This window comes from Lepisosteus platostomus, chromosome 24 (genome assembly GCF_059453375.1).
Source record: "Lepisosteus platostomus isolate fLepPlt1 chromosome 24, fLepPlt1.hap1, whole genome shotgun sequence".
In the NCBI taxonomy this organism is placed as follows: domain Eukaryota; kingdom Metazoa; phylum Chordata; class Actinopteri; order Semionotiformes; family Lepisosteidae; genus Lepisosteus; species Lepisosteus platostomus.
The window spans coordinates 16,679,145-16,693,312 of NC_142634.1; the positions used below are offsets into that span (position 1 = coordinate 16,679,145).

The window sequence follows — 14,168 nt, forward strand, 5'->3', positions numbered from 1 at the left end:
TTATGAGACGCTGGTAAAAATTCAGTGATCACCTCGTGGGAAAGGTCGAGCCCTTTAGCCCTCGTCTCTCTTCTCTGGGGGCTTTCATCCCACCTCAGAGCCCTGCTGGGGCTCCATTCCAGTGCTGCATGGACCCCTGTGCACCCCTCTTCCTCCTCCTCTGACGGCGTCTTATCAGAGCTGGCATACCTGACGACACAAGACGTCTGAGCAACTGCAGCGCTAGTACGAGGAGTTCGAAAGTAAGGGAGAGACAGTACTGGGAGTTATGGAGAGACAGTATTGGGCATTAGGGAGAGACAGTATTGGGAGTTATGGAGAGACAGTACTGGGAACAGGAAGAGATAGTACTGGGAGGTAAGGAGAGAATTTTTGGAATTAGGCAGAGACAGTATTGGGAGTTAGTAAGAGATTGTATACGACAGAAGAGGTTAGTATACAATCAGTGGACTAGTGAAATGAATATCCCAACGGATATGTTCCTGTATCTTAATTGAACAACTCTTGAAGTGAAACTGTGGTAAGCCACCTTAAAATGAAATCAGATGTATTCTTTGAAATGAAATAGGCTGTGTGCTCTGAAACTAAATCAGATATGTGCTCTGAAAATAGATCAGCTGTTCAATGAAATCAACAGTCTACAGGGACAAATGCTGCTGAACGCACCTGAAGCAGAAGGATAGGCTTGGCCCTGTAAGAGGAAGATAGCCTTTATCTCCGACAGTGCAAGCAACTGCTTTTTTCACAAGCAAGAATGAACATGGTAGGATCAAGACATCTGATCATACAAATGTGTCTCATGCGTTAAGTGATCTTACAAATTAAGAGTGGTGCAAAGAAAATGAAACATCTGTTTTTTTAAGTCAATCGTAGGCAGGGAATCACAATGAATTTTAAAGTTATAATTTGGCAGTAAATGTTCACAGAACAGACAAAATAACTGAGGCTCCACGGCCGAAACGTTGTGTTTCTTTTCTTCTCTTTTCAGCAGGGAACAAACCTTTACTTGTTCCTTTGCAGCCTACGCATGCTGACGCAGCTCCCCACCTGAACTAAAATAACCGACTGCTAAGCCAAACAGAATTACTACCCTGTGCTACAGGATGGCTAGGTGTCACTCCTGATTTCAACGGTCTGAGTGTCTCAACCAGCAGAGGCACTCGCTTGGGAGCAGGTTGGGCCGTCTGACCACAGCCTGGGTCGTGTCACCAGCCGAGTGTGAGCCGGTTCCCGGAGGGGCTGCGTACAGCCGGCTAAGCGCCGAGGAAGGTCGGGTGGGATTAGGAGCTCAGGGCTCTGATGGGAAATCAGCGTCCACAGGTCACACACACACACGTGCAGGGAAGTGACGAGGCCGTGAGGTCGCTCCAGCAGGGGGCTGCTGACATACGAATAGCTCGAAGGTGGGAGAGTCTGAACTCTCAACTTCCCCTGTGCGCAGAGACTGGCAAAATGTACAACTGGCTATTCCAGATCGGGTGGGCAGAGCAGAAATAAGGCGTGACTCTGAATTCTGAATCAAACAAAAAGCACGATCCTCCCACCTGGAAGCTTCCTTCCTGCCATGATGTGATCTTCTGCCAGGGCGACGTGCACTAGAACGGTTCGTGCTCGCTCTCCGCCCGCCTTGTGAAGGAGACACATCACACCGGCACACGTGAAGCACACAGAGACATCGCACACTAACAGGCCCACACAGCATTGTGAGATTTTGTGTGAAACATATCCACAGAGAACAAATGTAAATCATCTGCTTTCTTTCAAAGTCCCAAAAGAGTCAGAAATGATCATTTGTGAGGACCCAGCATCCCAATGATCATTTTTGTGTTAACGTGCTAAACACGAGCATTCTGTGTGATATCTGTGTTCTGTGTCTGACAGATGGCGTAAGGGTGTTGTACTTGTAGGATTAGTGAATTGCACAAAGACAGAAATTAATTCAAATTGATAAATAACGATCTATGCTTAGAAAAGTAAATACTTTTCTAAACACATAATTTATGGAGAATAAAAAAGTTTTAGGTATTTTTACTATAGAGCAATCATGTCTGTAAGGTAAAGTGCACGGGACTGGGATTGTCACAGTGTGTGCACAGACCTCTCTTGGGCTAACTCATCTTCCATAACGAGGCACGAAAAGATAAAAATACACACCCTGACTCAGGGTCTTCTTTTTGCGGAAGAGGCTGTGGAAAGTGCGCTGGATGGCCTCCGGCTTGGCGGCATCTAGGTCACTCTGGTCTGTGTACAGGTCCTCTACGACCAGTGACTTTGACGGTCGAGTACCTGTAGAGAAAGACAGACCTGTCTACTAAGTCTTTTTGCATCACTGCCAGCTCCAGGTGTCACCCTTGTGCCAGAAGCTGAGGGGAACCTGGCGAGACCCAGCCTGCCTTGGTACTGCTCAACCGTTTGTCTGCTGCAGCTTGAGCCACCTTGGTCAGGGTTGTCTAGTGATGTGACCCAGGCTTGAGCCGGCAACATCTGGGCCACAGAGTTCAACCTGCATTCCAAGCAAGCACCTTCCGTGGTTGAGCAGTGAAGAGAGCCGAGGTGGTTTCCACAGGCACCACACACTCACAGCAGGGCCAATTTTCCCCCTTGGACTGTGGGAGGAAACTGCAGAAGCATCAGACTTTTCCCTCTCCTAATCATTCTTTCTGCTGGCTCAGGTGGAGGTGAGCTGGAGAGGGTGCTATCAAATTCAGGCCTCACCTTTGCTGTTGTGGAGCGCACTTTGAACGTGTTTGCGCACTCGATCTGTATTCACTGAATCCAGGTCGCTGTCAATGGTCACTTCATCAAAGTTCTTCACAGGAACACCTGGTACAAAATCAGAAAATAATGAAATAAAATCTTAGAACAAGGTCCTATAAATTCCACTCAAAGACGCAATCCAGCTGTTTTTCTGGACATGTGCCCCATGTTAAAATGTTTAAGGGTACAACTTGTTGGCACAGCACTGTTCTATAAGTCGCAGCTGAATGTTCATTGCTGAACCAATTAAGACCTGAGAAAACTAGCAACAATAAAGCTTAGTAATCTGTCACAACTGCACTTCATAATAAAGCACATGAGCGCCTGTACAAGTTTTGTTTTGGTGCAGTAGAGAAGTAACAAATCAGAATCATAGAGGGGTAGGGAGATATTTTTAGGGGAACAGAAAAAAAGTCAGAAGATTCTTCAGAGAGTCAGAGTCAGGAATGCAGGACGTTATACCGGCTACATGTTTGACAGGCAGGGTCGGAAACGTGCCCACGTATTCTTCAGTCCCAACAGTGTGCAGGCTGCATTGAGATCCCAGAGTTTTCCGAGAAGTGTTGTGAAATCCAGCAACTAAAAGGAAATGCACAGACAAAAAACTGATAAAGTCTTTGTTAGCAACCTGAGATTTTCCCTATTAAAATAATACTTCAGTAAAAAGAATGCACTTTCAGCTTTAGAAAACAAATCAGAATCATAGAGAGGTGGGGAGATATTTTTAGGGGCATAGAAGAAAGTCCGAAGATTTTTCGGAGAGTCAGAGTCTTATTTTGTGTGACATAAGAAACGAACGTATAAGACCAGGTTTGCCCAGCTGCATCACCCTGTTCTGAAACCAATCAATTTAACAAATATATTGGAGAGCCAGACCAGCTAACCTCACTTAACATGCAGGGAACACCCATCACGGCACTGCTCTGATCAGAACATCCTGGTGAATGTTGTGATAGTTTCCACAACTGCATAAAATAAAAAAAAGACCTCTGACCTTGAAGGAATCAATCCATCCAGTTGATGCCAGTTTAGGCATCAATAGGTTAAGACTTAGAAAATAAGGTTGAATTGATCCATTTGATAAAACAATTGTTTCAGTAAGGTGAAGAGTATTCAAACCAAAAGGCCTCGCTGCCCTCAGGATTGAGCTGTGCATCAATAGTCTCCATTAATTTCTTCTAACTTACCGCTAGGAGACACAGTGCTGTCCACACCGCTGTTAGGGGTTTGACTCAAACCATACTGTTCTTCAGCAGCTTCGTTTTGGCTTATTGCACTCCCAGTTCCCATGTGACCCGTCTCATAAGACACAGACATTGCTGGAGGAAGGAGGGAGGCCACTGGCGCTCTCTGACCCCAGCGCTGCAAGTCGGCAGCTGTGTCGGGGTGCTCGCTCGCGTTAGGAAGTAAGATAGATCTGCCAGTATCCGAAGCTTCATTAACTTCAGTCCCAGGAGAGGATCCCGATGTGGGGGGCCAGCTGTCTGATCTCCTGATTGACCGCTGGTGAGCTTTCTGAGCTCCACAACCCTGATAAGGCGCCATGTGTCTTTGGTCTTGCACCAGGGACCCCTTTACCGTCTCCCCGAGTTCTCCAAAAGGAGGTGTGGACACCCCTGGATCGATGGCAATGAGTCTCCCTCCTGGGGAACGATTCGAGCCCAGGGCTGACAGACCTGCAGCTTGTCGTTCATCGTCTTTACCAACAGATAAATGAGAATCTAAAGCAAGAGAGGATGGTTTTCCATCAGCAGGAATGGGCTGGGCAGGGAGGTGGTTTTCAAGGCTGCTCACTGACGGCATCCTCAGTGATAGATCCTCCGAAATCCGTGTTGGAGAGAATCCAGTCTTTTCCCGACCTGTCTCCTTATCAAGTGCTGCTGGTGGACAAGGAAGAGATTGGACATGTCCATTCTGTAAAGCAATGACGGACATCCTATTTTCGCTCATGGATACTGGCTCAGGGGTGGAAATCCTTAAGTTCCTGTCCTTGCCCGAAGTATTACTCTGACTCGTCCTGGAGATCCGACCTCCGAGAGATTCCTCACTGTCTCGGCGACTCCGGCCCAAACCACACCTCTCCTTGACGAGCCCCTCCGAGGTGAGGCCGCGTTCAGAGTCTTGCGTGATCTGCTGGGCGTTATCCCGCCCCCTCGGTGTCCCCAGCACCATCTGTTCATCATCAGCCTCTGTGCCACTCCGCAGGTGCTCGGTGGGGCCCTCTCGAAGACGCCTCAGAGCAAAGGGCTCCTCAGGGAGACACTCTGAAGTATCGCTTCCCAGCTCTCCGTTTGGGTCGACCTGGGGATCCACCATGCCTTCCCGGAATTTCGCAGCAAAGTCTTCCGTGCAGACACTCTCCGCCATATTCACGTCGCTCTCGTACCCTTGCTCTCCTGCTCCTTGGCTTCCTAGGAGCTGCTCGAGCCTCCACCTGTACTGTTCCTTCCTGGAGTCCCCTCCCTGCGTTCTCCGAGTTTCTCTCTCCTCTCTCTCCTCCTCGGCAGAGTCTGGGCGCCTCCCTTTGGGCTCTGCAGAGGAAACATCAGACGGAGAAGACAGGGGGTGTCAGGTGGTCAGTGTGCTCCAAAACAGGCCTCTCACTTCATCCGGCGGGGGGACACAGGCCTGCTGAAGACAAAAGAGCGCCACCGTCCTTGGAACCCGCTGCTCATTCTGTACAGCCACGCCCTCCTGCAGCTGTGACTGCCCCGTGTCCTTTTTTGCAGAGATTCATCAAGATTGTGTTCCCGTGCAGTTCTGTGACTGTGCAGTCAGTCACTCACTACAGTGCTGGCAATGCGAAGGGCAGAAGGCTGATTTTATAATCACACACCGCACCCTGGGTGAGTAACTGAAGGCATATGATAAAGTGTCCTGCCAGAGGTGTCGGGGCAAAGAGAAATACAGGGGAGCCAATCAATATAACCTTATCAGCTGGCGGTAGTGAGAAGACAGGGAACCAAAGAAATTTGGTTAACACACAAATTTTATCAACTTACATGGATATCTATATATACATCGGAGACCACCAGGGGGCACACAATATAAAATACCTAGTAAGTGTCCTGTTGGTGTATTGATGTTTAAAGGTATTTGTTTGTGCACAAAGTTTCATTCCTCCCTTACATTCAGAGCACAGAGCAATGGGTCGCTGAGACACAAAACCCTTGACTCCAGAAGTCTTTACTGTGCCCTTCAGATTTATTCACACTCCCGGTGAAGTAGGAACAGCAGAATGTTACACATTGGACGATGTGTCTTACTAAAAACATTCTAATAATGTTACAGTGCTCTAGCTTTGTAAGAACACAGTCATATTTGTGATAAATAACTCACTGACTTTCAGAAAATAAAAGGGTCACTTGTGTTGACATCGCTTTCCTAGTTTTCCTTTAAATCAAATTCAGCAAAGACACATCTACAGAAACACTCTGTTCTTTGGAACCGCAGTGGAAGCCCACGAGACTGTACAGACGCCTCTGAAGGCTTCCTGCTTCCCTGGGGTACAAAAGGAGGGAATACGCAAAAACACAAAGCAGCTGCAGCATCATGATGGTTAAAGCCAGAGAGCTCTTCACTGCAGACAGATGACCATGGGGCTCCAGATGTTGGGGGATGGCTATAACAGAATCCACAAACAGCTGCATTAACCCCTTTCCACTGTGGTGTCCAGTATTAGATATGAGGCTACTGGTATAGTGGTCACCCTGTCTGGAAGAGGACACAAGTGTATCTTGCCACCATGGGCAGTGAAGAGTCCAAAGGTAACACCTGGATCTCCAATACACACTGGCTTCTTCGGGATACACAGTGTTGGAAGGTACCACGCAAAGTTGCATGAATGCTGTATTCAGAGCTTTGCTTCCTTGCACCCCAGCCCGGCTCAAAGTCGCCAGTGGGTTCCAGCTCGGTGTTATGGGCGTGAACCCGGCAGCACGTGATGCTCCCCATCTCTCAGCTGGCATGCTGCCTGACCCACAATCCATGCTGTTCTGCCTGCTTTCAATCCCAGTCTACCCTGGCAGCACTCCAGCCCTCACAGGGGGGAGAATTCCAGACGCAGAATATTTGACAGAATATCATGACAGCCCCACACGCACAAACACCCTTGTGAGTTTGAAGATTCTCTGAACCAAAGGCATGGTTCTGAAACAAAACAAAATGAGCTTGAAATTACTCTTCTGGTCCCAGGTGGCTCGGGCAAATTGAATAAGAACATTTATTCCCTGCTCTGAATAATAATAAAAAGACTTCCAATTTGGAATCAATCTCAACCGCGGCTGCCTCATTTTTTGTGCAATTCCCCCTTACCAGTAACCTGATAGTCGCAGATAGCACAGGTCTGCTTCACGTTTTCATTTCCAGCACAGCCCTGACAGGCTGCACAGCACAGAAATGACAAACAGGCTGCTTTTAAGTTAAAGTGATAAATGTAGACTCAATAAATGACAAGGGATTTAATCAAATGTCAGGGTCAAAAGATGAAAGTGGATTTCACAGACAGTTTTACAATGGCACTTACTGCTTTAATATTTTGTATGGCCTATCGTATTAGGTATATTAAATAATAATCTTTAAGATCTTTTAACACTTAAATTTAGTGCCTAATTACTCATTAGGCACTGTAGGCACAGTCCCTAGGGCCTACGAAGATGGGAAACACAAGTGACTGACGAAAAACGAGCTGAAACAACATGCTTGCGAGTGACTCTAGGTGCTCCAAATCGCTGTTCTAGAAACTAGAAGTATCGAAGTGATGGTCGCTTGACTCGCTCCATCAATCACGTGGTTTAGCATTAGAATAGTTTAAAGTGCATCATGTCAATCGACATAAGACAATTGGGGTTTACCCCTCTTTTTGCACATTTCGGAGTGAAAGTGCCTACGAACACCAAAATCCAGCAAACCAAGGAAACAGGGGCCAAGACCCACAGTGCTCAGCCAATGGTGGTCCTGCGCTTGAGGAATTCTGGTCACTTTCATCTAGTGGCATCTAAAGGCTCAAATAAGCATTGGACAGTGAATGACGAGCGCTCTGCAGGAGCACATTTCCTGGTGGAGTTGTTCCACATCCCCTTGTATTTCAAACCTGCTCTCTCTGGGAACAATAGTGGGAACCACCACTAAATAACAGGTCAGGTCCTTGTGAGCACAAGGTAAAGCCTGAATAGGGCACAGGTTTGCACCCTGTCACTTTCTTTCAGGCTGTGATGAAGGTAAATGGGATTGGACTGCCCATTCCACCAATCCTAGCAGGCCTCAGCCGGTGAGGAACCTGGGAAATGTGTTGGTCAGGTCTGAGAGAGACAATCCATTTATTTATAGCCAATATTTTGGGTGTGCACTGTTTGCATTAACGCTGAACAAAAATAAATCTCTACCTGAGGAGGGGTCTTGAAACATGGGGCATACCATGTGTGGATCTGAAAGGGGGGCGTCGCCAGGTTGAATGGTACTGCCCAGTCCTGCATCCTTGCTCAGAGACTGACTTCGGCTGAAAGTCGCTGCAACAGAAAGGTCCGAACAGTCATTTTGAAAGGTTCACCGTGTCTTTCAAGTAAATGTAAAAGTCTTACAATCTACTGCTTAATAATGTCAACCCACACTTTCTGAAAGACTTGAACAGTTCCAGTGAGTTACTTCTGGAATATTCAGGACTGACACTATTGCACTACTAAGGACTTGTCCAAAGTATCCTGGCTCTATTTTCCAATAATACATACAAAACCTTCAAGAAAACAGATACGACTCCAGTTCAGCTCCAAAAACTGCCTTTGGAAAAGGCCTTCCCCACAATATGCAAACCCAGGGATTAAAAAAATATTTAAAAGGGATGTTCTAATAGCGATCTATGAAAGAAACACATTTGGTTCCCAGTTCTGTCTGCTGTCACCGTTTACCTGCTCTGGATGTTTCTTCAGTGCTTTTACTAGGTGAGTTCCCAGCATGGCCCTGCTTCCTGAAGCTGGCACTCTGTGGACAGCAACAGCTCAGCCTGAATGCTTGACATTCTCTATTTAATAATACATTTTTGTAAAATAACACAAAAGGAATAAGGTTCCTCAGGTGAATCTATTATCCATTAACATTTTTCCTTTAACAATCAGTGTTGGTGTAATGATGAAAGAGGGGGTTTGTTTCAGTGAGATAGCTGGCATCCACCGGGAGAGAGACTCCATGTAAAGAGAAGAGGAAATCCAATTGGCTATGTGTAATCAATCACCCCTCTGGACTCGTGTGCTGATGTATGTCAGCAGCCAGGAGGAAAAAAAAGCCAATTTATCTGCATCAAGGCTCCTGCAGCAAAGATAAAGAGAGAGTGCAAAGACCAGCGTGACGAGAGTCCAGACAGCACAGGTGTAGTGTTATTGTGCTTTAAAGCCAGCAGGCAAGGGTGCAGCCCCTGTAGTAAAGAGGGTGTGAGAGTGAACAACTAGCTAGGCTGATGTCTGGGAAGAGTTAGTTAGTGAAAGGAAGACAGCGCGCGACTTGCAGCTGAGTCACTCCGGTCCGATATTCCAGCAGTACGTTACTGGAGGTGCTGACCTGCATCTGGCTGAGCTGGGCGTCGATGGCGTCCAGCAGGAAGTCGCAGTGGTCTCTGGGAAGCCGCGCGGGGCCCGAGCTCGAGCTGCTGGGCTCTTCGTCCAGCTCTGGAGGGGGGGGCAGAAAGAACTGAAGTGGTCACATGGCTGCCGCCGGTTTCACCTTTCAACCATTAAGGTAAGGCGCAATTCGATTTGCTGAAGTGTGGTTCCAGCAACACAAACCATGCCCTCCGTCGGTTTCATCTCCACTGGCCCCCCTCTCGTGGCGCAAGGGTGCCGTGTCAAAGGACGTGACGCCCATACTCGTGGGCTCAAGTGTAACGGCTGGGGAAGGCAGAGCTTAAGATTTCTGCAGTGTTGAGTGGACTGGGGGTGCCCCCTCTCTCCCCCCACTCTGGGCAGGGCAGGTGCATCTCAGGGCTACTCCCACCAGCGCTGGGGGTACTGAAACAAGTGGGGTAAAGCCTCTTGTTCAAGGGGCAACAGCGGTGTCTGCACTGGGAACCCACAACCCATGACTGCGAAGCTCTACTGGACCAGTAACCACTGCCGCCACCGCTTCCCCTCCCTGCGCTGCAACACGGAATTCTGCAGGCTTCCATATTTCAGGTCGCATTTGACAGTTTGGGAAACACTGTAAATGCATTATCTTTATACACGGGTGACGCAGTGGTAAATTTCCCCTTCACAGTTCAAAGACGTGCAGGTGGGTTAATTGGTTTCTGGGAAAACTGGCCCGGGTGCGAGTGTGTCTTTGTGTCAGTGTGTGCCCTATGATGGACAGGCGTCCAACCCCAGCTGTAGCCTGCCTTGTGTCCATTGCTCGTCAGGATAGGCTCCAGCTCCCCTATGACCTTGTATTTGAAGAAAATGGATGGATGGATCTTTATACTCTCAATGGCCAAAATATTAGGAACTAAAATATATCTTTCAGTATGTCAATATTTTGCTGAGCAAAAGGTGTCTGGGATTCAGTTTCACACTCTACTTGTTCCACTGCAGGGCTGAGATCTGGGGATTGTTCTGCCCGAAAGGTGCTGGACTCTGTCCTGCTGCCCAACACAAGCCCCTGCTTGGCCTTTCACTTGACTGGGGCTCATCACCCATGTGGCCAGTGAGCGTGAACCATGTGTTGGTTCGCACGTAATGCCGGTGCTTTTCTGGGCTGGTGCTCGCTGTGCTCATCGGGCTGAAGCTCGGCGTGGAATAAAAGGAAAACGTGCTGTTCCCTCACCAGAGCTGAGGAGCTCGTTCTGTTCCTCCTGGTCCCCATCTGGCCTCTCGCTCTCCCTGTCTGCCATCGCCAGCTGAGGTGACCAGCTGCAGGACAGAGAACCACACACCATCTCATCATCAGCCTTTTCAGCTTGAAAACATATTCTACCCAGCTGTTACCAAAAGATCTACCGCGGACTCCGGCTCTCCCCGCGGCTCTGTGCTGGATTGAAAAGTCAGAGAACGGATGGATCAAAAGATGCAACAACATCTCACGGATACACAGGGCAGCTTTTTGTTTGCAACATTTCATGAAAGTGGGAGGTGTGTGTAGAAATAACTCCAAACCCACATTCGTACCCCAAAGACAGAAGTCAAACATGGCTGTTTCCAGCGTTCCCATAATGCCTGAGGCAGAAGCATAGTCATAAAATCTACAGAAGCATCAGTCTACTTTGACCTACATGCAACTTTCTAGACTAACCCTTTAATGACTTTTATAGTAGTGTATGGTCATGACTTCAGTGTTAAATTGATTTGGATACTGTATATATGGCTGGGTATTTTACTGCAGTAATTCAGAGGAAGTATCTTGCTCAAGGCTACAACAGCAGTGTCTCACTAAGGACTTGAACTCACAACCCTTTCAGTTATGAGTTAAGAGTCCAAAACACTGCCCATGTTCGAACCTGTGTTGACATCAGCTCCAGTACAGCCATTCTTTTTTTAATTGCATTGAACACAGTCCCACGTGTAAGAGGAAAAAACTCTGGTGAAGGATTAAATTGTTTTAAGAACAATGTTGTTTCTGCAAATAAAGGGAAAACACCTAGACTACCAACCCAACGCCGATGATCACCGTGAGTCCCTTTACATACAAAAGCAGAGGCCCAAATGAAACCCGTGTGAGAAGGCGATTCTCGTCCTTCAGCTATGAGCCCGTTAATTAATACATAATTGACTCACATGTTATAGAGGCCCGGAGGACCTCTGGAATCAGGTCAGACTGAAACTAATATATAATAATAATAATTGCTTACACTTATATAGCGCTTTTCTGGACACTCCACTCAAAGCGCTTTACAGGTAATGGGGTCTCCCCTCCACCACCACCAGTGTGCAGCCCCACCTGGATGATGCGACGGCAGCCATAGTGCGCCAGAACGCTCACCACACACCAGCTATCAGTGGGGAGGAGAGCAGAGTAATGAAGCCAATTCATAGATGGGGATTATTAGGAGGCCATGATTGATTAGGGCCAATGGGAAATTTGGCCAGGACGCCGGGGTTACACCCCTACTCTTTTCGAGAAACGCCCTGGGATTTTTAATGACCACAGAGAGTCAGGACCTCGGTTTTACATCTCATCCGAAGGACGGCACCTGTTTACAGTATAGTGTCCCCATCACTATACTGGGGCATTACGACCCACACAGACTGCAGGGTGAGCGCCCCCTGCTGGTCCCACTAACACCTCTTCCAGCAGCAACCTTAGTTTTTCCCAGGAGGTCTCCCATCCAGGTACTGACCAGGCTCACACCTGCTTAGCTTCAGTGGGATGCCAGTTGTGAGTTGCAGGGTGATATGGCTGCTTATATCACTACTGCTGGCCTGACACAGGGCGCCTGTTGGCTTCACTGGTAGTTCCCAGAGAGCTATGAAAAGCTTTGCTGGTAGTTCTGCTATTTCTTGCTGTCCTGCGCTGAGACCCGGGAAGCGTGAGTCTGCCCACGGGGGGAGGGTGACCGGAGCGCAGAGCGGCGTCGTTTCCACGGCAACGGGCCGGGGACTGCTGTCCCGGCAGCGGGCGGCAGAAACAATGTGTCCCACTCCTTACTCTATTCGGCGCGCAGTATACCTTCACTTTTTTCATTTAATACATGTATCAAACGTATAAAGCCTTTACAACTACCACTCGAGGAACAGAAACGGATACAAGAGGGAAAAACAAACAAACAATGAGCTGCCAGAGATGATGAAGTAAATGATGTGACCGAATTATATTTTTTACATATATCGAATGTTATCACGCTTTAGCACTTTTCAGATTTCTTATAGAATTTAGTTTCGACTCCATCTTAAAAGTACTAAAAAAGGGAGTAGTATTGGACCATTTCAATGTTTGAATGCGAAATGCACCCAGGATGACTAATTTACTATAAATAAATACTTTCCCCCAAAAAATTTGCTCTGAGTACAAGCAATAAACCTTCACTTGTTCCTTCGCAGCTCCCTGTGGCGCTGGCACAGTGACACAGCCGCTCTGGGCACTGAAAGCCCACCTGGGTTCCCGAGTCCAGATACCTGCACCAGCGATCCAGGATTACGGGCTGCCAAAGTCAGACCAGTCTGGTGACTGTCGCTGCTCAGTGGTGGTGAACCCTACCGGAAAGCCGTCCCCAGTGCTGCCTGAGCGGGCTCTTAAATGCTCTGCAGGAAGCGGCTTTTCCAGCGAATGGGTGAGCGGGCGTTAATTAGTGCACGCTGGTATTGCTCCTAGCACACCTAAGCCCCACCACGAAGCAATACAACATAAAACGACATCCTGGGAGTAGGCTGGTATTTCCAGCTCAGCGAAAACCAGGACAGCATCTACAGTGGCCATGCCTGCAGTACTGGCATGCACCGGACTAGCAGGACACCTCAGTCCAGTCCGGGGGAAAAGACCCGCACGGAGACACACACGAGTTTATTTCTCGCTCGGGCTTCTGCTTCAATCGGCATCTCAGCGAATCCACCTCACAGATGCTAAATCACACATGAACTTAGTAAAAAAAAAGAAGCTATTTATACTACTGAATATGATCACCCTGTTTATTTTTCCCTACTAAGAGAAGTCACACATCTGTGCACGAATTCTAGGGCAAAAACGTCGCTGTTGCTCGATCCAACCGAACAACAGACTGAAGTAGTTCACTCACTCTACAGCTGGCCTTGCAGACAGCCCTGGCTTCAGCAGCTATAGATGTTAAAATTAACTCCAGTAGAATTTTAAAAAATAATCACTTGTTTTCTTTCTTTATTAACACATACTGTGAGTGCAATTAAGTCAGGAATGCCAGTAATGTCTGGGCAGGTCTGAGGCGATCCCAGTATCTCAGAGCACCGCAGCCGTTAACTGAGAGCAGCTCTCAGGTACCGCACATTGCAAATATTTTCCCCTTTAATACCTTCTCATACGGCTTTAAAACATACAGTTCTGCAAACATCCTTGAATCCGTTCTCTTGCAAGTTAGTAACGGATGGACACGGGAAAAAAAATGCATTAGTTTACTTTAAAACTTAGCAAGACCTCTTTAAAAACTTTTTTTTAAAAGTTAAGTTCAGCAAACTTTATATCCAGTGTCATAATGCCTAACATCCTGCATTTATGCTTCACGGTGACATCCAAAAATATTAAGGACTTACTTTTTGGAGAAGTTCCGAGTCCCTTTCAATTCCCACGCCTCGCGTTACTCCCAAGCTCTGCAGCACGTTCTGTTTACGGAAACGTGATTGACAGGCCCCGGAGGAAGTCTCCTAGCAACCATCGAACAACAGAGCGGCCGGCCCTAACCGCTCGGCCGGCGGGAACGCCTCCGGAAGCCGGGGACGCTCGGGATTGGTCGGCAGAGCAGGGCGGGGCTAGAGGCAGGTTGCAAGGCG

At 47.8% G+C, this 14,168-nt stretch overlaps 1 protein-coding gene across 5 annotated transcripts in view; it reads right to left on the reverse strand.

Moving 5' to 3' along the window:
* LOC148641793 (uncharacterized) overlaps positions 1 to 14,064 on the reverse strand; it is a 31,086-nt gene extending 17,022 nt beyond the window's left edge. For 3 of the 5 annotated variants that reach the window (XM_088618567.1, XM_088618568.1, XM_088618566.1), the window contains exons 1-11: positions 13,932 to 14,063; positions 10,543 to 10,628; positions 9,307 to 9,413; positions 8,661 to 8,733; positions 8,142 to 8,264; positions 3,945 to 5,288; positions 3,220 to 3,336; positions 2,716 to 2,823; positions 2,155 to 2,286; positions 1,545 to 1,626; positions 33 to 222 (exon numbers count right to left, since the gene is read on the reverse strand). In XM_088618567.1, coding sequence (XP_088474693.1) covers positions 33 to 222; positions 1,545 to 1,626; positions 2,155 to 2,286; positions 2,716 to 2,823; positions 3,220 to 3,336; positions 3,945 to 5,288; positions 8,142 to 8,264; positions 8,661 to 8,733; positions 9,307 to 9,413; positions 10,543 to 10,609 — 2,343 coding nt within the window. In that variant the 5' untranslated portion in view covers positions 10,610 to 10,628; positions 13,932 to 14,063. Of the gene's footprint in view, positions 1 to 32; positions 223 to 1,544; positions 1,627 to 2,154; positions 2,287 to 2,715; positions 2,824 to 3,219; positions 3,337 to 3,944; positions 5,289 to 8,141; positions 8,265 to 8,660; positions 8,734 to 9,306; positions 9,414 to 10,542; positions 10,629 to 13,931 lie in introns of all 5 variants that reach the window. The other 2 variants (XM_088618571.1, XM_088618569.1) reach the window with 2 other exon arrangements.
* Positions 14,065 to 14,168: the final 104 nt, after the last annotated feature.